At 33.1% G+C, this 23,830-nt stretch overlaps 2 protein-coding genes across 3 annotated transcripts in view; both read right to left on the minus strand.

Annotated features, from left to right (window-relative positions):
- The window catches only part of LOC114281129 (CBS domain-containing protein CBSX3, mitochondrial), a 27,114-nt gene extending 3,920 nt beyond the window's left edge, over nt 1-23,194 (minus strand). The window contains exon 1 of one of the 2 annotated variants that reach the window (XM_082868930.1): nt 23,069-23,194. The gene's annotated coding sequence lies outside the window, so the exon portion shown is untranslated. Of the gene's footprint in view, nt 1-20,389; nt 20,426-23,068 lie in introns of those variants that run through there. The other variant, XM_082868931.1, reaches the window with a different exon arrangement.
- LOC145791422 (uncharacterized) lies at nt 9,870-12,433 on the minus strand. The gene is made up of 3 exons (XM_082871778.1): nt 11,144-12,433; nt 10,281-11,018; nt 9,870-9,878 (listed from the first exon to the last, which is right to left on the minus strand). Exons 1-3 carry the CDS (start codon nt 12,326-12,328, stop codon nt 9,870-9,872), a joined length of 1,932 nt encoding a protein of 643 aa, XP_082727904.1. The 5' UTR covers nt 12,329-12,433.
- Nucleotides 23,195-23,830: the final 636 nt, after the last annotated feature.

Below are 23,830 nucleotides of genomic sequence, written 5' to 3' on the forward strand. Positions count from 1 at the left end.
TATCACAATTGGTCATGATTGGAAAAAATCAATTCACATCTATCCACCCATTTGGCATATGCGAATTGAGCGGACTGTGCAAGTTGGGGGATGAATGCAATCGGTTTGGCTATTTGGAGACTTTATAAATTTTGGACATTTTTTCGAATTACAATTCATTACTTTTACAATCTCCAATAACTAGAAATCTAAAAAAATATGTATTATTTGTCTATAATAGACCATGGCACCACGTATGCATATTTTTAAGGTATTGTTTTCTATTTTCACAAAAAGATATATTTTATTATTCCTACTCTATATTGTTATTTGTTAGCAGTTCTTTTTATTTTTATTTTTAACTTCATCTACAGGTAGATCAGGTTCATGTGGGTGTGGGATAGTTGATTTGCAATTTAAACTATATCCACTGATTTTGAAATATTTCATCGGTGTATGCCAAAAATTAGTCTGATTGGGTCCGGTTGGGCGGGTGAGGTGGGTTGTGCAAATCCATGATCACCCCTTGGATGAATGGTGGATGGGATGCCACCTGACCCAACCTGATCCGTGATCACCACTAATTGAAAGTATGTTACGATCCTTCGTTTGGACAGGGACTGTGAAAAGGACGGGCTAAGGTCAAATGGGCTGATGTGTGTGTTCTTAAGGAAGATGGGGGCTTGGGTATTAGAGATGTGAACAATTGGAATAAAGCAAGCATTTTAAGACTTTTGTGGTCTCGTAGTAAAAAAAGCTGATTTTTTACGGGTAAGATAGATTCATTTTTATATAATAAGGGACCAGTGTTTTGGGGCTACGAAGCTTCCCAAAGATTCTTCTTGGTCTGTGAAGAAGATATTTAAGCTAACACAGATGGGGCAGCCTTTAATTCAATATCAAATTAGCAATGGATTGAACACTTCTCTGTGGTTCGATAATTGACACCCCTTGTGACAGAGCATGGATGGCATTGGCATAAATAAACAAAGGAATAGGACTGTTCAGCAGGTTATAGCTCTTACCTCTGCATCTTTAGTGCCTGAAATTACTAAGGAAGATGCAGTTATTTGTGTTCCTACTCCTAATGGTTCCTGTACTATTAAGTCATCCTAGGAGGCCATTAGACCAAGGAGATCTGAAGTTGTCTGGCATGATGTTGTTTGGTTTAGAGGACTGGTTCCTAAATGGTCCTTTATTCTATGGTTGCTTTGTTAGCAGAGGCTAACTACTAGGGATAGAAATTTATGTTGGAATGGAGAATGCAGGTTGAACCCCTCTGTCTGCTATGCATTGCAGTTCAAGAAAGCCATACGCATCTTTTTCTTGAATGTATTTTTAGCCAGTATATATGGGATAATATGTTAAAGAATAATCGAACTAACAGAGGTGTTTTGAATTGGAGTGAGGAAATTTAATGGTGTAATGTCCAGGCAAATCTTTTTAATTATGGCTCATAATATGTCTTTGGCTTGTGTAGTTTAACACATTTGGATTGAAAGAAATAACAGAATTTTTAGGCAAGCAGCTAATCATCCAGAGGTCACCCTTGCTACTTCCATTTGAGATCAGAGCTAGAATTTGCTCTTTCAAGAATATTAGAAGAACTTTTCTTAACTGGTAGAGTTGTATGGATTGTGGAGTTACCCCATCTTAGAACTTTTTTTAAGGTTTCTGGTTTAGTATTGAGGGTGTTAGCGGGTATGCCCCTTTGTTCTTTGGTTTGAATAAAATTTAGGGTAAATTACACTTTGCCCCTTTTATATTTGGCTACTTTTCTACTTCAGCCCTTAAAGTTTATTTTTTCCCACTTTAGCCCTTTTTGTTTCAACTTTTTCTTAGTTTACTCCTAAAACTAACTTCTGTTCAAAATTAGACAGAAAATACTATAATAACTGTCACATAATATAAAATATATATTATGATATTAGAATTTAAGTTTATGCAAGAGATGTGCGTTATATATAATAAAATATTTTTATATCACGTGACCATTAATGTGTCATTTTCTGTCTGGTTTTTAACAAAATAAGCTTTAGGAGTAAATTGAGAAAAACTTAAAATATAAAAGGTCAAAGTGGGAAACAATAAACTTCAAAAGCCAAAGTGAGAAAGTAGCCGAATATAAAGGGAGCAAAGTATAATTTACCCTAAAATTTAAATTACTTTATTACATGTTTGTAATGTAGGGTTTCCATCACATATCTAATGATTATAAAATATAAATGTAAATTTATTATTATTTTAAATTAAAAAAAAAAAAAAACATTACATTTATTGTTGAATGATGAGCCTTTCTAGTGATAGCATAATCACAGGATACGTGGCTAGCTATGAACCACCTATACGGCTATAGGTATTGGTACTACGATATGGGTATGTTAATATGGTAAATTTTTTATTTTTTATTTAAAAAAAAAAGATACATGTACTGCAAAGAATGTTCGTAAAAAAATACTTATTTATTTATTTTTTTAATTTAGAGTAATGCAAAAATAGTTAAATGGTTTACTTAGGCCTCGTTTGGAAAGCGACTGGTTTAGCCAAAAAGTCAAAAAATTACTAAAAAAATAAAAAAGCCAATTACTCATACCAAAAAGTCAAAGATTCCATTTTCTCTTTACTTTTTGCACATTTTTTCGTAAAAAATCAAAAAGTCATCCCAAACATACTAGTTTTTTTTATATCACATTTTAGTCAAAAAATCAAAAAATTACTAAAAAAACATGTTTCCAAATGAGGTCTTAGTTAATATCCAACCTACAATTTAAATTTAATGCTAAAAATAGGGTATACACCAACAATAAAATATCAATATATTTAAATAACTTACAATTCAAAACTTAGTTTTAAAATAATGTGAAGCATAAAAAAGTCCAATAAAATTAAGGTTATCTCTCTATAAAATAATAATAAAAAAGATACTATTGTGACTGAGGTATGATTTGAGTATGTGCTATAGGTACCTTAAACGTATGACAAAAATCAAGATGAAAATTTTGGATACATGTGTTATGTACTGAATACGTATGTAGAAATACTATACAAAATACTAGTACTAGGTAATTATCCTGGTATGGCATAGGTGGTCTTAAAAAAAATGGTATGGCATAGGTAATTATCCTGGTATGGCATAGGTGATCAAAGTTCCCATATTTCATAGGTGGCCAACAAAAAAATGCCGAATATGTTTTCGATTATGCTTGTTGGGTTTTGGTTTGAATGGTAAATTAGTTGATATCGGTAATTTATTATAACAAATAAGAGTTTTAGAAATTAATTTTTTTTTATCTTCAAAAATAAAAATTTTGTTGAAAAAGTATTCAAGGATGAATTCCTACGATCGCGAGGAGTCACTAAAAAGTCGTTTTAAAAAATAAAATAAAAACTTTTAGAGACAAAATTTTAAAAATGTCACTAATAAATGCATGGGATAAAAATAATTTGATCCCAAGGTCTATTTATTGAGACACAAAATTTGATCTAAAAATGATAGTAATTCATCATTAAATGTCAAATTTGTCATTAAAAATATAATAATAACATTTTTAGCAACAAAAATATTCAACGTATAAAAAGTGATTTGTACCTAAATTTTTATTTATAGAACCTGAAAATATTGTAATGATTATATTTATATGCTAACGACTTGCATTCTACCTGTTTTAAAACATTGAAATTGGTTAGTTTCAGAAGCAAACTCATTGATTGTTTTTCAATTTGTTTGTATTGTAAATTTGTAATATAATTTTTTGGATGATTTCAACATTGACTATTACAAGCCAATAGCTTTCCTTTTCGAGGCTTTTCCCAATATAAGCCATTTTTGTATTGTATTTCCAAAACTAGGCCAACTTTTGACGGAATTCCAAAACTAAGTTAAAGCGCTATTACTATTCGCGCTTTTACTGTTAGGATCGCAAAAGTAGATGAACAGTAAAATCGCTATTACAAATAGCGCTTTTGATTAATAAGTCGCTATTACAAATAGCGCTTCTAGTGTTATTCTTTTTCCCAATAAAAAACGCTGTTCTTAACAGCGCTTTTCACACAAAATTTTCACACAAAATTTTGTTGCCAAAAAACGCTATTGATAATAGCGATTTTAATAAAAAAAAATTTCCAAAAAAACGCTATTTATAATAGCGAGTTTAAAAAAAAAAATTTGAAGGAAAAACGCTATTCGTAATAGCGATTTAAGTTCAAATTTTGTTCCAAAAAAAACGCTATTTCTAATAGCGATTTTAACAAAAATATTTTTTCCACCCACCGTTTTTAACATAAACTTTGTTGGAATAAAACGCTATTTTCAAGATAAAACCAAAGAAAAAAACATAAAGCATGTTAAAATATGTTTTTTTTTTCTTTTGTTTTTGTTTAGAATGTGTAATTCATAAATTTTACATAATATGAAAATAAACCTCTTTTCATATATTAATTTTACATACTATTTTTCATATATATAATTTCAAAATCATATTCATGTAGATATTATTAAGCCAATCATGTTCATTTATTTGGCTTTACTGAAGCCGTTGTCATGTTACATTTTTCATTTTTTCTTTTGTCTTTGTTTTGTTTTAGAAAATGTAATTAAAAAAATTTTTTCGTCTTCACTAAAGTTGTTTTCATGTAAAAAAATTTTTTGCTTATTGTTTTGTGTAATTAATTTTTTTTTTTTCGCTTTACTAAAGTCGTTTTCATGTAATTTTTTTTTTTCTTTTGTCTTTGTTTTGGGTTGGAAGGTGTTATTTAGAAAATTATTTTGGCTTTACGAAAGCCGTTTTCATTTAAACATAAATATATATTTATTCTTTTGTTTTGGGTTAGAAGGTGAGAATGTAATTCAGAAAATCAGTTTAGTAAACCAGTTTAGTAAAACCGTTTTGTACCCGTTTTCATTTAAATTTATTTTGTTATGGGTTAGAATGTGATATGCATGCTGTACAGTTCGAAGCACACCCACACATTGTGCAACTCGACGACATTTTTGTAATAATACTTAATACATAATATACGAAGTCAGTACTTTACAAAATACTCTTACGGGTATGAAAACAACATAACTGAAGTTGCAAATGTAATAGTTTTCAGTTACGTAGGTAGTACAGACATAATTCTCCCACAAAAATACATTATGGACACCATGAACTGAACACACATTACATACATCCTGGACACTCTTAACTGAACACACAATACATAAACATAACAGTTAGATAGAGAAACACCTAATTCATGACCTAATATTGCATATTAATAGCCGTAACATTTGACAGACACAATACATAAACATAAACTTAAACATAAACATAACATAACATAACAGTTATACTTACTCTAACACAGACATTACATATTAATGGAAGTTGTTATATTGCCGAAGTGTAGACATTAACACCTAATTCGCGCTTAAATCGGCAGGTGGCTCAGAGTCTGAACAATCCGAAAGCTCAGCATCAGAGACAAGTTCAGGATCCTCCATGATAGCCTTGATAGCCGCAACATTTGGTTCTGTTTTGTTCTTCTGGGCATCCTTCTTAAGTATGAGTAGCTGCATATCGCGGGCCAATCTACGACCCATTTGAGAAATCTCACGTTCTAGTGTTTGACATAGTCGATCAACATTATCAGGATCTTCCTTTTGGATCTCAACAGAATGTGCTTTTGGCACCTTCAGTCCTCTTTCCCGACATAATCTTTCGTTTTGCACTCGCTCTATAAATAGTGCGGGCCACTTAAGAAGTCTAGCCTTTGCATAACCATATCCTGTTTGATTTTCTGATGGATCCTCCACCAAACCACATTGATCTCGATAGTACTTGGGCATGACGAAATGTCGCTTCCCAAACCTATCATGATAAGCACAAGAGGCATCCAAGAAAGGAAATGGTGTTTCATCTTCAGCATCGCCACTTCCCCTTCCCCTTCCTCGTCGTGAACTTTCACCCCTTTGCAAGTTCCTACCACCTCTGCGACCCCCACTCCCTCCTATGAACCATGTAGCCATGCTAATTTTTTAAAACAAATGAATAATAATTTCGTAGGGCGAAATGAGTTGTAAGGTTGTGTCTTCACCTTTACTCGTTTATATAGTTGATTATGAACGGATAAATGAGAATCCCACATATATGCATGCTGACTGTAAGGTAAATCAGTAGATTCACTGTTGCCATGTGACTTTCTAAATTGAGAATCCCACATATATCAATGCGAGATGAGTTATCACTGTAACAAAAAAGTCGAGCAAAAAATGGAGAAAACCAAAGCATGTGGACCAAGTCACATCACTTCACAATCCATCTGCATATACGAACAAAATAAGGGCATGGTGACTGTAAGGTAACTCAGTGAATTCACTGTTGCCATGTGACTTTCTAAGTTGAGAATCCCACATATATCAATAACAGATGAGTTGTCACTGTAATAAAAAAAATCGAGCAACAAATCGAGGAAACCAAAGCCTGTGCACCAATTCACATGACAAAGACCATCCATCTGCATATAAGGACAAAATAAAGGCATGCTGTTGTTAAGGTAAATCAGTGAATTCACTGTTGCCATGTGACTTTCTGAGTTGAGAATCTCACATATATCAATAACAGATGAGTTGTCACTGTAATAAAAAAAATCGAGCAAAAAATTGAGAAAACCAAAGACTCTGCACCAAGTCACATGACTTCACAATCCATCTGCATATACAGACAAAATAAAGGCAGGCTGACAATTAGGTAAATCAATGAATTCACTGTTGCCATGTGACTTTCTGAGTTGAGAATCCCACATATGTAAATAAGAGATGAGTTGTGACTGTAATAAACAAATCAATAAAACCGAAGACTGTGCACCAGGTCACATGACTTCACAATCTATCTGCATATACTGACAAGTCTCTCCACGATTTGACTACTCAATGTGTGAAAAAATGAAGCTTATGAAGCTTACGACCCGCTATTTGTATTTCATTGAAAAGTATGACTATTTGAATTGTTCTTGTCATTTGGGAAGCTATTCACCGACCTACCTGTTATGTTTTATGTGTTGTTGAAGGCGGTAGTTCGATTCACCGAGTTTAGTTTTTTGTCAACCCCTCATTCATTACCGGAGTCATAATTTTTACTGGACTTTCAAGAATTGGAAGGTGACTCTTTCTTCTTTCCTGATGGAGATTGAAATTCGTTGTAATTTCATCCCTATTTCAGCAGCCCCAGTTAAGGGAACCTTTTCTCCAAGTTGCCTGATCTATTTTATGTGTTTTAAGTATTCACATAATTGAACATACATTAATCCATTAATTAATCCAGAACATTCATTAACAAATTGCAATTCAATAAAGAAAGTCATGAACTCATAAATGTGTACTTATAAATGTAGGTATTTCATAAACTTCAGGTTCATAAGAAAAATACTTGAAATACATCCGTACGTTACACCAACAACAACGTTGTCTTACACTCCAGGAACGAACATATGAAAGATAACGGTGTTTGATTTCTTATTCGTCATCTGACATGTAGTAGTCAGAGAGATATTTTTCATTGTTGAAGACATTATTTCGCTCAACCATTGTCAAATCTCTGTTGCTTGCTTCTGCCATTTCAGTGGCTAGCTGAAGCATGAAATGTCGACATCTCCGCATCAACATCCTGTTGTTCTCCTTCTTAATTCTGCTAACTACTTTTTCATAGTCACTCACATTTCGTCTAGCCATGGTCAATGAACGACGATGAGGTACCGGTGCCCCAAAGTTACGTAGATCATTATACAATCCTTCTTGCTCCGTTACCCTGAACGCCCATTCTGCTCGGATACCAGCATAATAATCCTTCGGACTTGAGTACTTTTCGCTCTTGTAGTCATACATAAATGGAGGTAGCAGCCACACTTTCGGATTTCTTTGCCGGCGTGAACTTCCTGCACCTCTTGAAGACATTGTTAATAAAATTAAAAATAATAATAATAATAGTAATTGTATATCTATTACTATTGTTATGCCTTCAACAAACATCATACTGGGGTATTTATAGACATGATAGTGGTGCTAGGCCACTATGGAATAAGTGATACACGTGATATTATTTGATGTTATTCATTTCATGTAATTTTGATTACCCGTGACTTTGTGTACCTGTGATGTAGTCACGGACGTGGTTGTAAGATAAAATAATAATTGTAGGCCATAGAATCACAATGCTATCCCTTCATATTCGAGCAGTGCATTGTCAAATAAAACAAAATGCAGTGAGTTGTCACATCGGCACATGAAACTATTTTGTCATGCTTACTTTTGTAATACAATAAGTACTCACTTGGAATTGACGATTTCAGTACGTATAAGTGTTTTCGAGAAATTATAAATCAAATCGAAAAATGAAATTTTCTTTGTATTCAAGTAATATTGTTCATAAACTATCATTGTTTTTCTCACCAACATAAGAAAATGGTCACCTGCTAGGTAAACACGATTGGAACGTTGGTGCCTATATTTTATCTTGTTTTCAGTTAATGAACTTCACAGTCATCCGATTTTTATTGTCATTACACAATCGTCCATCATATTTTTTTACCAACATAATAGCATTTCTGCTTCTTTTCACAGTCATAATAATGTGACTTAGATGAATTCTGAAATGTGCGGAAAAAACAAAGCATGTAAGTTGCACTGCAGAAGTCACATGCATCACGTAATGTCAAGAAAAAAGTCACAACGTATACAAGCATGGCAAAGTAAGAAAGTCACATGCATTACTGCATCACTGCATAAAGTGACATGCAGCATTGCATCACTGCACAAAGTCACATGCAGTGATGCAGTGATGCACAAAGTCACACGCATCACTGTATCACTGCACAAAGTCAGATGCATCCCTGCATCGCTGCACAAAGTCACATACCTCCTACGCACTGTGCCCATTGCAATTATGCACAAAGTCACAGGCATCGCTGCAGCTGCGGCACAATAGCCGATGCTACAGGCCGTTGATTCGTTCATGACTGCACAAAGTCGAGTCCTGACAGCCGTATGCACTGGATAAGGTCAGTGGGATGCATGTGATCGAACAGGAAATTGCATACACACAGCTACCATGTGTGTATATGGTATAAATATCGTAGCATACCACAACAAAAGTTTTACAGCTATTTCTACCGATATGATCATGACATATACGGTGGTTGATCTATATTCAGCAATGGGTTGCTATTGGGTTGCAGATGGAGATGAATTTCAATACCCATTAAATCCAAATTTGCGTTACTCACGTGCCACCGTCAATACCATGAGAGCTGAGTGGGAATTTCGCAAAACTCGAGCAAACGTTCTCGTTGAGCTATGCCGTGAAGTTAATCTTAAATTTCCTCGCCGGTTAGCCATGCGTATGCCAACTGACACTCCACAGTTGTTGCAAAGGGCATTGCATCGTATCCGCGACGAGGTTAATCGCATGACCCAACGTTTGCAGAGGTCCGAACTAATGAAGACCGCAAATGAGCGTGCCGAAGATGGGTTAATGGATGATGCACACCAGTACTACGCCTGGAGCATGGATGTTATGTATGAATCTGATATTGAGATGTCAGATGATGATGATAATGAATGAAATTGTTTGGATGAACGCCCAGGGCATTTCTGTAATGCATGCAATTTGTAATGCGTATCCATGACTTATCAATAAAGCGAGATATTTCAATTATTTTTAGCTTTGAACAAACATATTTTTTATAGCTTCTTTACACGTTTTGTTCAAACCAAACGCGTTTGTAATTTATGTTCTCCTAAATTACGGATAATGAGAGAGGGGTAGAGATGTGAAACAGATTTGTGTGATTCATCAATATAAATAAGAATAAAAAATTGTGAAATGATAATTGCGAATAAATAAGTATGACACTTACATCAGCTGTACAAGTTTGACACATACAAACAAAAAAAAAGAAAAAAAATAACCTATATAGTCCATATCGCAACCGCTAATGCCCTAACCTGCCCCCAGTCCCACAACCCCGACCGTGGATCTCCCTCCTCGGTCTCCTACGGTAGACTCTCTGAATATCTGGCACTCTCTCCCCTGCATGCTGCCCTCCACTGACTGCCTGTGGAGCCTGTGAGTGTGAGTGTGACCCCCCCTCTCCTGCATCTGATGCCCCTGATCCTGCCTGTGCCTGTAGATCATATACTGCTGTGAGCTGCGAAACTCCCACTCCCTCGTCTGGTGCAACTGTATCACGATCTGCAGGTGGACCATGACCTCTGCCTCTGCTCGCACCCCGACCTCGGCCGCGACGTCCCCCACGACCATAACCTCTCCCTCGCGCTCTGGGGGGGGCTCAATATGGCCCTCATCATCAATGTGTGAGATGTCAGTGAGAACTGCATCATGTGTACTCCTGGGCGCGGTCGAAGTAGTCCCCATAAAAGCAGGTGGTAACTGGGTGGTACTACAAACATGTCGAAGGCAGTGCCGATGATATCCAACAAATTGGAGCGAGGGATTCAACCAATGCCGCCTCACAGCAGCTAAAATACTCTCAGCTCGATCGGATATCAAAGTCACTCCCTGTCGGTCCATGACAATATGTTCCTTGATATTTGAAATGAAGAACGACCAAGACTCCAAACTCTCCTTGTCGACAACAGCAAATGCAAGCGGTAGTACTTTGCCATTGGCGGTGACAATCGTTGCTACAAGCAACACACCAGTGTATTTCCCATATAAGAATGTACCATCTATGGTTATAACAGGCCTACAATGTCTGAATCCATCGATGACGGGTTTGAAAGACCAAAAAACAAAGTGGAAGACGGGCATAATGGTTGTATTTCTGGTATATCTATGCTTCCATTGCACGATGGTACCAGGATTAGATGTTTGTAATGCATACATGAATTTAGGCAACATCATATATGATTCATCCCAATCTCCGAATACCATTCGAATTGCCTTTGCCCTTGCATGCCACGCCTTCTTGTAATGTATAGTATAGTTCATGGATTTTTTTATGTCTTCGATGACATTCTTAATGGGCATATCAGGTTCGTTCTGCATACAACAATACCTATGAGTCAGATTATTTTGGTGTGAACACTTTAAAGACACAATTTTGGTGTGAACACTTTAAATAAACAATGTGTATATAAATGTAAACATTTATTTTGTATACTCACCGCAACTTGTCCCAAAAGATGAGAAGCAATGTAACTGGAGCTAATATTTGTGTGGTCCCTGTTCGTTCGTGGGTATAAACAATGGTGAGGACCCCTATACTGCTTTATTTCAAAAAGCCCATGTCTCTTACTAAGAGATGCACGCAACCACCATCTACAGTCGTGCTTGCAAGCACACACCCAAACGTCTCGCTTGGAGGTTATGACTTTGTACTCTCGATTATTTGTTGCATGGTACAATTTCACAGCATGTACGAGTTGCTTCTTATCAACGAAAACCATCCCTTTGTCCAACTCTGGATTTTCAGCATTCCAGATTCGGTTACGGGGAACGACATCGCGGTTACTAATGTCAAAATCACCACCCATGTGAATGTTTTCAAAGAAAGGGATTTCAGGTCTAAGTGGAATGGGGGCATTTTGAATATCAACGGGAGCGTCGACATCATCTTCTTCATCATCATCATCATCTGATCCGCCCAATAAATTTTCTTCATCACACATTTCATTCTCATCATTGTCTAGGGCGACATCAGGACCGTACATGTCACTGTCAGCAAACTGCACAAAATTAACCGTTTCAGCCATATTACCAGCAACTTCAACTGGAGTCGTATGATGGCTATAGGTGGGCACATCTTGGGTGTTATTGTGAAATTCAGTCTCGTATCCACCATGTGAACTTGATTCTCCACCATGGCCATGAAATGTCTGTTGTGTGTAGCCAGCTGCATAACATTCATTTGATTCATACATAGGAGACTGAAATGCTGTCGTGTCAACCCCATGTGTCAGCAATGTAGTGAACGGATGCGATTCCATCTGTGTTACATTCGGAAGATTCTGTACAACCTCTTTCTGAATGTACACTTCCAAACAATTTGGTGGTTCGAAAGTTCCACCAATACTTAAAACGGTGTTCAACGCCTCATCGTCATTTATCGGTAATATTTTGTATTTGCTGGTTGCTTGCCACTGGCGATAAGGATATCTACATTTGAAGATCAATCGGACTGTTTCCCCGTAACTTGCGACCTTGGACATAAACATCTCCTCCAAATTGCCAAGTGTGGTGCCAAGTTGCACCATATATATCCCTTTCGGCTCAGCATCATATGACACACCTTCATCGGGATCCCGAATTATGTTTCCCCCCCAGTAAAAGATAATTGGAACAGTTGCCATATACTTGCTTCAATGAAACAATAAATATTAAAATATCAACAATATACATATATCGAATTGTACTTGTAAAATAAACATTAAAATTTGCAGAAGCCACAAATAAAAGCAACCCTCTAATTTTTTATAAATTTATATTTTCCAGGGTTGAAGGAACTGTAGAGGTGAAACATTAATTCAATTTGTATTTTGTCAACTATATATTTGTGTCTCAACTTGATTATTACTTTTTATTCAATAATCTTGTTCACTTATTTTTATTCGTATAACAGAACAGCTGAGATTTCATCTATACGTGGAGTTATATATTGTGTCTCATTTACTTCGTATGTGAAGACTCTTATCTTTTCAACATGAATGTTCTTTGTTGTCATTGCTCTATTGTCTTCATCTAAAAAACACATAACAAGAATTATACTTGTTGTCTTAATTCTTTCGAATTAGTGGCGAAAAGTAAAATAGGTTGAGAGATATTTAGTAGAGGGTGACGCGATCGATTTGGACAATATAAAATACAGGGTGCAAACATTGAGAGAGATTTTTTTAACCTGGTGATGTAATTGTTCAGATTTATGGAAAATATAAGTTAATTTGATTTGCTCCAACTTGTGCCATTACGGACCTTAATGACAAAGTTATTTCCTATGTGAACTAGTAACCCTCGTCCATTTTGTAGAGGGCATAGAGGCTTTCTTATAAAATTAAAACAACAAACTGATTTTGGATCATTTTGGATTGTTCTGAAAAGTAAGAAAAAAATTAAATTTATTTACTCCTTTTTTTTCTTACACATACAAAAACAAAAAAATTATTACAGAGATAATTTATAATGGCCAAAAATTAGAGATAATTAAATTGAAGTTGGTGGTTAAATGTATGGCCTACATTTTGGATAGTTATCCATGTGAATCTATCGGGCCATCCGTACCAATTATTTGGTATTACAAAATACATGCTTACCCATCAACGTGCCAATTTTTTTTTTCCCTTCTTACGTACGAAATTGCTATGGACTATTAATTAAAATAATTTATTACTCTTTTCATGCATATATGTCTGCACACCTCTATGGACAGAATAATTATGATATTTGCTTCCGCCAACCCCTAATTTTGTAAATCTATTTAAGTGGCCTTCGGTAATCTTAGGATTACTGGCCGGTCATACCTATAGTAGCGGGTTTGGGTCGTGATAGAGTGGTATCAGAGCACGAGTTATACCGTACACATGAGTCTATATAAGCTACTAGATGTCGTAGACAGAATTAGGGGCATTACATCAGCATGTGTTAGTGTATGTGAAATTATACGACATGTCTGAAACAATTAGACATGAAATGAAATTGAACATTGTCAAAACTATAAACGAGCTATTTGCCTATGTTTATTAGTGCTCTATTTACCTATAGCAAATGGAGAGAACAAGAAGTGATGATGTGATTGAATCCTTTGATGGCAGAATGGAAAGAATGTTAGAAGCTTTAACCGAGTCCATGAGATAACAACAGAGACAACAACTACCTCTTTCGCCTTCTTCAGTGCAAGTGGAACTGATAATTAATGACATTATCGGGTTGACTCAGAAATTTAACAAGATGAAACCTCTGACTTTTCTAGGTGTTATTGAGCAACTGAAAGTTGAAACCTGGATACTAGAAACTGAAAAATTATTTGAAGTGTTTCCATGTTGGATCATTTTGGATCGTTCTGAAAAGTAAGAAAACTTGATTTTGAATCATTTTGGATCGTTCTGAAAAGTAAGAAAAAAATTAAATTTATTTACTCCTTCTTTTTCTTACATATACAAAAACAAAAAAATAATTACAGAAATAATTTATAATGGCAAAAAATTACAGATAATTAAATTGAAGTTGGTGGTTAAATGTATGGACTACATTTTGGATAGTTATCCATGTGAATCTATCGGGCCATCCGTACCAATTATTTGGTATTACAAAACACATGCTTACCCATCAAAGTGCCAATTTTTTTTTTTCCCCTTCTTACGTACGAAATTGCTATGGACTATTAATTAAAATAATTTATTACTCTTTTCATGCATATATTGTAACTACTCTAAATTTATTACAAAGTAGATTTTCCTTTTCAATGGTAGTGGACAATCACAAAGTGAAAAAGACGATAAGTCAGTTCGTTCAATACCCATTTCAAAAACTTTCTCAAAATTTCTTCAGTTTTCTGATAAAATTTTAATTTGTACTAGAATACTATTATATGTATTACAAATTCAGCTCATTAAATGTTTTAATCATATTTTGGCTGCTTGACCCCAAATATGACCCCAAATATAGTGAAATAAACCAAACGAAATTAAACCAATTTTTTTTTTTTTAAATCAAATACAGTCAAATTTAAATATTTTCAGAAACCAATAAAAATATTTCTTTTCAATAAAATAGAGTCAAAATTAAATATTTTGATAAACCAATAAAAATATTTCTTTTTAATAAAATAGAGTCAAAATTAAATATTTTGAGAAACCAATAAAAATATTTCTTTTTAATAAAATATAGTCAAAATTAAATATATGAATTTCGGATTTTTTAATCGCAATTCTTAATTAAAAAAAATTACTTTTAAAACCCTAATTTCCTTTTAATTCCTCTTCACAAGCAAAAAAAAACAATTTCCAATTCAACAAATGTACGTTGGTTTATTCAATATTCAAAATATAGACAAGCATAATTTCAAAATTCTAATTCCTGATTTCAAATTTAAAAATATAAACATTCAAAATATTCAAATTTATTCAATATTCAAAATATTTTTCTTTTGGGTCCAATGCCAGTGGTGCAATACATAGTAATTAATGGGTGGACATTGGAGATTCTTCTTTCTACTAATAAACCCACTTCGCAAAAGTATGAAACAAAGAACTAGCTTGTTGGTCAAGAGTCTTTTTATAGCTATTTTAGCCCAAACATGACATGCCAAACGAAACCTAAGATTGACAAAAATTAAATTTAGAAGGCATAACACTATTTACATACATCCTAAAATTATATATATTACAGCTAAATTAGCTAATTGCCCAATAGAAATCCAGTCTATGATTTTGCATAATGATGAGTAGCTCTTTCACTTGTTCATGAATTCCCTTCATTTGACTTGATTATGATTGTGTTTGACTCATAACTTTGAACACAGATTAAAAATAAAATAAAATAAGAAAAAAAAAAAGAAAAGAAAAGAAAAGAAAAGAAAATAGAAGAAAAAATTAGATTTTATTTTACTCACATTTTTCTTTCTCTTAATTCCAACTCAGTTTTAAGAGATTGATTGACCTGACAAATGAGACACTTTCTTAATCAAAGTTGTATTAGATTTATCATTGCAGAATTGATTGTAAAAAGAGAAAAAAATACTCTATTTTTTTCTTTTTTTTCGGCTGAAGGTTAGATTTGATTTCAAGTTTTTGGTACACCTATTAAAAGACTTGTGAATTAAGTTAATGTGGTCATTTAATGTTGTACCCGAGCCTTGGATTTACCAAGAGAAATAAATAAATTCACCTCATTTTCTTTTTGTCAAGATAAAGAAACATAATCTTAGGGTGTTGTCATTTACTGCATTCCAACAAAAAAATCAAGATTGAGATCTGAATTTGGTGTAACCAAAGGGTTTGTTTGGATATGAGTCGATTTTTTGACTATTTAATTTGGGGCTAAAAAATGTCGTTAGTGATAGGTTTTTTTGACTTTTATGAGAGAAAAAATAAAATAATTATGATTTAGATGTAACATTTTGTCTTATATGAATAAAATAACTTATTTTATCTTATATGACTATTTTAGCCCAAACTAATATCCCAAACGGGAGCAAAGCCAGATTGAGTTGTTGTGCCCTTTCTTTGACTTGAAACCTTGAAATTTGTTTATGTTCATTTTATTTTTTATTTTATTTTTGGGTAGCCCTATTAATATTTTGGTTTTGTTGTAACGGTCCATGAAATTTTGGGATGATCAAATTATATTAAATCTAGCATTTAGTGAATCTTATCACGTTTTCAAGAGATGAGGATATATAATTAAGTAAAATATTTTGATCCTCCATGTAATTCTCTCTGTCTTAAATTAATCAGAGTATACATATGTGACAAAACTTTCCTATTTTTTTTTAAAAATTTTAATTTAATTTGTTTTTTGGGGTAGGTCATCCATATGTGATCCTAACACATTCAAAACCCAATAAAGAAAACCCCTAAATAGTCCCAAAGAAACATGGATCCTTTGTCTCTTGGGTATCACAATGCAGGTCTCGAGTCTTGACCTCTACAATTTCTCCCAAATTAATGACATTTACATGCTTTGATTTCTATTTTAACTATCTTCATTTGTATAGGAGAATGTAAAACATAAATAGAAATAAATATGATGAAACTTAGATATTTTTGTACATAGACAAAAATGTTCTCACATTTGAAATAATGAAATTAACTAATTTATAAAAAAAAACATAACAAAATAAAATGATAGTATCCTCTTGAATAAAAAAAACAAAAAGCATTAATATTTCATTATAAATAAAATATAAATTTATAAATCATATAAATAATATTACTTTCTTTATTTGGAAGCTCATTTAACTTGAAACAATTCTTTGAAATAGATTGTTGAATTTCACTTACAATTAGATTTTAATCTATTAATTTTATAATATTAGAACCAAAAAAATAAAATCCATTGATGCTATAATATTACAAAAAAAATAAAGCATTTCAATTTATTCCAAAAAATAAAAAACCAAATAAATAAAAATACTTTATTTAAAATTATATAATGACAGTATATGTTTCAAATTAAAAATACTTTATTTTGATAAACCAATAAAAAATTCAAAAAAATTCAAAAACTAACCATGATTCCAAAAAATTCAAATTCATTTAAAAACCCTAACATTGACAGAAAAACCCTAACCCGTATGCCAAAAAATTCCAAACCCTAATTTCATAACCACAATGATAAAAACCCTAACACATTTAATAATTCACAAGTAAAACCCTAACATTGACAAAAAAAATACAACACATTTACAAACACAAAAACTAAATACATAAAAATTAGGGTTAATGTCATACCACGGAGAGAGAGAGAGAGCAGAGACAGAGAGCGAGAGCGAGCTGAGATGGAGGAGCGAGAGCAGAGAGAGAGAGAGCGAGCGAGAGCAGAGACCGAGCGAGAGAGCAGAGAGCAGAGAGCCAAAAAACCTAAGTCTGAAAATCTGCAAAACGTATGCAAATGAGGGGGGGGTTTGTTCGTATATATGAGGACTTTGAAAACGCTGATCTAAAAAGCGATTTCATTTAACAAATAGCGTTTTTTTGGGAACAAAATTTGAACTGAAATCGCTATTAGAGATAGCGTTTTTTGCGGGGAAAATTTTTTCTTAAAATCGCTATTACGAATAGCGTTTTTTGGCAATTTTGAAAAAAGCGCTGTTAGGAAAAGCGTTTTTATCCGCACCCAAACAAACACTAGAAGCGCTATTTGTAATAGCGACTTATTAATCAAAAGCGCTATTTGTAATAGCGATTTTACTGTTCATCTACTTTTGCGGTCCTAACAGTAAAAGCGCGAATAGTAATAGCGCTTTAACTTAGTTTTGGAAATCCGTCAGAAGTTGGCCTAGTTTTGGAAATACAATACAAAAATGGCTTATATTGGGAAAAGCCCCCCTTATCTATATCATTGAATTTCATTGTTTGGAATGCATTCACCATTGTGTTTCCTGATGACCCAAACATGTGAGAATAATACATTTATCTCATTTTCTTAACATGTTTCCTCCTCTCTTCTAGTTTCTCGTGGTTTCACAGAAATTGCCAATTTATTTATAATTGTATTATGTGTAAACCATGTGTTGCTAAATTATTTGTATATGCTCCTTAGTGTAAACCATTAACTAGGGTAAATGATAGATTTGAATTCGGGCGGGGTTCAAACTAGTTGGGAGGTTGTCTAACTCTAACCCGAATTATGTTGAAAATTGTCCAGACCCACCCAAATTCGAATTGTAACTCGAGATTGTCTACCCAAACCTGGCCAGTTAGGCCCAAATTACCTGAATTGAACATAAATTTGAGGTTATTTTATTTTATTTTTATTTTTTTGGTGCAACTAAGTTAATTAATTTGTTGAAATTAGACTCTATTTATATATATATATATATATATAAAATCATTAATAATATGAAAATAAATCATTTATATAATATGAGAGATAAGAATTGAAAAAACCAATACTTGTGTAAATAATATATTTAATATGATTTATCTAAATTATTTTAATATCGTCCAATAACTAATAATTGGGTAAACTACCAATAGGTTATAATATTTGGAATTAATTCCCATAAACTCCTATTGAAAATAAATTCTAGTAAAATCGTCGCTAAAAATGATTTTTTTGTAATGATTCTTTACATATGTAGCTAAAAATTGACAATTAGCTACTTTTTTGTCACAGTTTTCATAAACTGTCGCCAAAACTTACAATTAGTGATATTTTTCTGTGACAAAATTTTCAAACTATAGTTGAAAGTTGTAAATTAGTGACCTTTTTTGTAACGATTTTTTAAAACTGTCACTAAAATTTATACTTAGTGACATTTTTTGTGACAATTTTCAAACTGTTACTGAAAATTAACAATTAGTTATGTTTTTTAATAGTGTTTAATGAAAAATGTCATTAATTATCATAGGATCTATTGACAATAAGTTCACTTACTAGGATTTATACGTAAGTTCCCCTAATTTATAGGCATTCAAGCCATAAGTGCATTTCTTAATCTTTTAGGTTATTAGGCCCAAGCTCTAATATCTTTGAGCCAAAAGGAAGCAATTTGCTCAAAATGACAACTATCTGTTGAAATCAATCTATCTGTCAATCTCTTAAAATCACTCAATTTGTCTATCTGTTGAAATTTACCAAGTCTATTTCCTATCTATTGAAGTTCACCGAACTACTTATCTGTTGAAATGTGACACATGTCACTCATTCAATACTCTATCTATTGAATATCACACATTTCTCCAAACTACCTATTTTCTATTTTTTGAAATTCACCAAACTATCTATCTGTTATGCCAGTGACTTTTTCGGCATATCGTTATCACCAAATAAGATTTTACTTTAGATCGAATACTTTAAACCCTCTTTAAATTGGAATTTTTATCAATTTTCTCTAATTTATATGCATTTTATTTATTTATATATATATATTTTATATTTATATATAACTCGAGTTTCGGGTTGTTTGATATTTTTGCTCAAACCTGTCTAAATTTAATTTGAATTTCTGAATTTTTGTTCAAGCACACATCAATTCCAAAAATATTTTACCTGAACCCTAAAAAAGAATCGAGTTGGGTTTGGATTGAACCCACCCAAATTGTATGCGTACTGACAAACAAGCGTTACACATATTTTTGGAAATTTTCAAAATAAAAATGGTTTATTTTTGGTTGTTTTAAAAACCTTCCATATTGTTGGAAAGTTCCTTTAAAGCCTTTTTACCCATTGTAGTTCGAATATTATATTTTTTGATAAATTACACTAGTAATCTTTATATTTTGATCCTTGAGTCATTTTGATATCTATAATTTTAATTGGTTTAACGCTGACAATGAATTGTTTCAATTTGGTCCAATTGATGACAATTATTAATGTTTTTTGATAGAAAATGCACACATAAATGGTGTGTTATGTTTTTATTAGTGATCATTTTTTTTTCAAAAATCTTAATCAATGTTATTAATTTAGACCAAATTGACACAAAATTTAAAATTAAAGATTAAGAGCAAATTAATTGAAATTATATGAATCAATGACACGAGAAACAAAATATAAGAATAATCGATGTAATTTATCCTATATTTTAAATTGATGGGATTATCTACGTAACTAAATTTTCATTTGGTTTTATGTTTTAGTATATCAAATGGACACAAGTTGCATGGGCATGAAACATGGGTTCAAATTTCAAATGCTAGGAAAAGGTTAAAGGAAGAATCATTTGTTGATGCATACACACATATATGACATACCTGTAACATCCCACACTTTTATTTTCGTTTTTTTTTTTTTTTTGATGGTGATAGTTTTTACCTATAAAAAAAAAGTTGAAAATTTTTATTATGATTTGGTATAGCCTATTGTTTTTGAATCTGGATCCTCGGCCGCCCTACCCGGCAGCCCTACCCGACAGCCCCCCAAAACGACGTCGTTTTGGGGGTTTTTTGTTTTCTTTTCTTCTTCTTCGTTCTTGCTTTCTCTCTCTTCGAAACCAGAGGGGAGGGGAGAGGGAGAAGAGGGAGGAAGGAGGAGGGAGGAGGCTGCGAGCTCGCCATCACAGCTCGTCGCCTCGCCGCCGGCCGTCGCAGCCGTCCGATCGTCGCCCGATCCGGATCGTCGCAGCAGCTGCACCGCCGTCGCCACAGCTGCACCGCCATCGCCTCTGCCTCCTCCTCCTCCTCCTCCCCCACTGGTTATGGCCCCCTCCAGTCCGGCCCTTCCCTCCCTCCTCCTCCTCCCTCCTTCTTCCTCCCTCTTCCTCTCCTTCCTCCCTCTCTTCCTCTGCGTTTTTTTTTTTTTTGGAAATTTGCCCCCAAAACAACGTCGTTTTGGGGGCTGCCGGGTAGGGCGGCCGAGAATCCGAACTCATTGTTTTTAGGGGTATGCCCTACACATCCCTCAATGTAATTCGCATATACACTCTTATTATGTATTTTAATAGTATATATTATTCGGGGCGGCGCTAGCACATACAAAGGGGTGTCAGCTGAACCCCCTCAATGAAATTTTTTATACTATTTGACCTTTATCTAGCTTTTTCTTTTTAGACCGTGTTGGATATTTTAGTATGAATGGAAATTAATCCCATTAAAATTGGAAGGGTGTGACTCTTCATGGTGTTCGTTCGGATAGAAATGTATAACTCTTCGTAGAAAAGTCAAACCTTTCGAAACATCACTAATACTATTATAAATATTATTCTCATAGCATTCATTCAACATAGGAATTTTAGGGTTCATACATTATTATACGTTACGTCGAGTATAATAGAGATAGTACATGCGTAACGATATTCGCCAAACTTGCAGATTGAAGTCTTGCTTCTGCAAAGTTTCAAATTGTTGTATCTTGGAAGATGAACGCCCATCCAAACTTGTGAGCATCGGAGCGAGTGATGAAATTCGTCTTAAAAAAATTATGTCCAACATAAGTTTCGATCAAATTGTTTCTGGCTCTAAATTTTTGCAATTTGTTTGTAAGTTTTCTACTTCTCTATGAGTATTTTGGTTTGTTTTTTACCGAAATAAATTATGTTGTTTTCAACTTATACTTTTATATAATTTGATTATATATTTGGTATGATCATTACATGTTTCACACAGTACACAAAAGGATTTTTGCAACCGATAGTATGTCTACTTTTTCTTTAATTTTTTTATATGTGAAAGTGTTATTTTGTAGGCTTAAGCTATGCACGTGGAAACTTTTATTTGTATTCTTACTCTGTTCTCTTATTGTATTTGAGTTCTACCCATCTGATTTTTCTGCGGTAGATCTCATGGCAATTAATAATCATTTTCAGAACTACATTATTGACATGCACTCTAGCAATGAATTTTCTGAGCTCAAAGGAATTGGTGACCTTAGTAGAAAGTTAGTAGAGACAAAGATGGATTTTGTATATCCATTAGTCTGTTTGCCTGTGAAATTGGCGTTGATTTTACCAGTTGCAACTGCAACGGTGGAAAGAGCATTTTCAACAATGAAATTAATAGAGAATCGATTGTGTAACTGAATAGGAGATCAATGGTGGAATTATTATTTGCTCTTATATATTGAGAATGATGTATTTGATAGGGTTGATAATAAGCTTATTATGCAACGATTTCAAAATACGAAATCTCGACGTGATCAATTGTAAAAACTTATGTATTAGTATGTCTTTTTTGTTTAAACAATAATATCAATATATATTAAAATTTCTTTTGTTTAAAATTTGAGAAATTAAATTAATTTGTTGATTATTTGAAAATAGGTGACACAAATGTGATTAATGTAAATTTTTGTAAGATATATAGCATTTAAGTTTTTGATCGACACCACTGATAAAAATTTCTAGAGTCGCCACCGTATATTATGCACTATTTTAGTAGAATTACGAAAATTTATGGTTCAGAATTGAGCTACACATTTTATGGTAATGTTACATATTTTTTTGTTCAAACATTTTCTAAGAACAAAATTTGTAATATTGGCACAAAAATATATAACATTATCATAAAAATACGTAATTTTATTTTTCAACCATAAATTATCAAAATTCCATAAAAAAATATGTAAGGATTACCACAAAAAATACATAATATAAACGATAAAATACATAATAATATACAAGTCGTACACCAAATTTCTTAAAATTTTCTGATGCACACTCACAAAATAAACGATCAAACGTGTACGAAATTTACAAATTCACATAATAATATACAAGTCGTACAAAATTTACAAATTTTTGTGAGTGTGCATCAGAAAATTTTCCTTTTTTGTCCATGAGCATATTCCAAATTTCTTATCAAATACACGTTTTATAAATCAAACTAAGCTTTTTGTCTCAATCATTTATACTCGTTTTATATGGTCCCAAAATAATAATAATAAATAAATAAATAAATAAATAAAAAGAACAGACAAACAAACAATCAAAGGCTGACCTTCAAGGTTTATTATATGTAGTGGAGTACTATGAAAGCACTTCAGTTGAGCTGGTATATGAGGGTTCCTCACAGTGTACATTTGCATTACTTATTTCAGTTTTCTCTGTATTGATGAAATGAAGGCGAACATGCGAAGTTAAATTGTAATATACATTTTGAGGTCATTTGAAATATAATTCACGTTTTAACGATATTTATGTATTGGAGTATGACATATTCGTTCAATGAATCCCTATGAATTTTGATCAAAATTATACTCTTTTGTCATCAACACATCTGCCACTGTCGTGTTCTGTAAACCCTTGTGATGCATAATAGGAGAGGAGGCGACACGCCTACATCATGAGAATATTTTCTTCATCTCAGTTGTATCCCTTACAAGTGAATGTTGTAGAGTTGCAATCTTGAGTGTTTCTTGGCAAGACCGTACTGCCCGGACAAATCCTTGCATTTTTCCCGTCAACTGAAACAAAAGAATGCCATAAACAACTCTCACCATTCATAAGAGTTTTCTATTAGATTTAAGCAGTGAATATGAATTGATCTCTTGTTTTGGTTTTTGGAAAATGACTTCAGAATCTTTATATTAGAACACTAGTGCACAAAAGCACAGATTTTCTGAGTCTGCCAACTCCATTGGAAGAAAGCAATATGTGTATAAAGATACGAGTGTAAAGTTAAAAACAAAAATGACAACTTAAAAGGGGAAAAAAAAAAAAAGGGTTAATGAAAGGGTAATTGGGGTGAAAAAGTGTTGAA

The sequence above is a fragment of the Camellia sinensis genome, chromosome 5, assembly GCF_055761805.1.
Source record: "Camellia sinensis isolate YWXY chromosome 5, ASM5576180v1, whole genome shotgun sequence".
Lineage (NCBI taxonomy): Eukaryota > Viridiplantae > Streptophyta > Magnoliopsida > Ericales > Theaceae > Camellia > Camellia sinensis.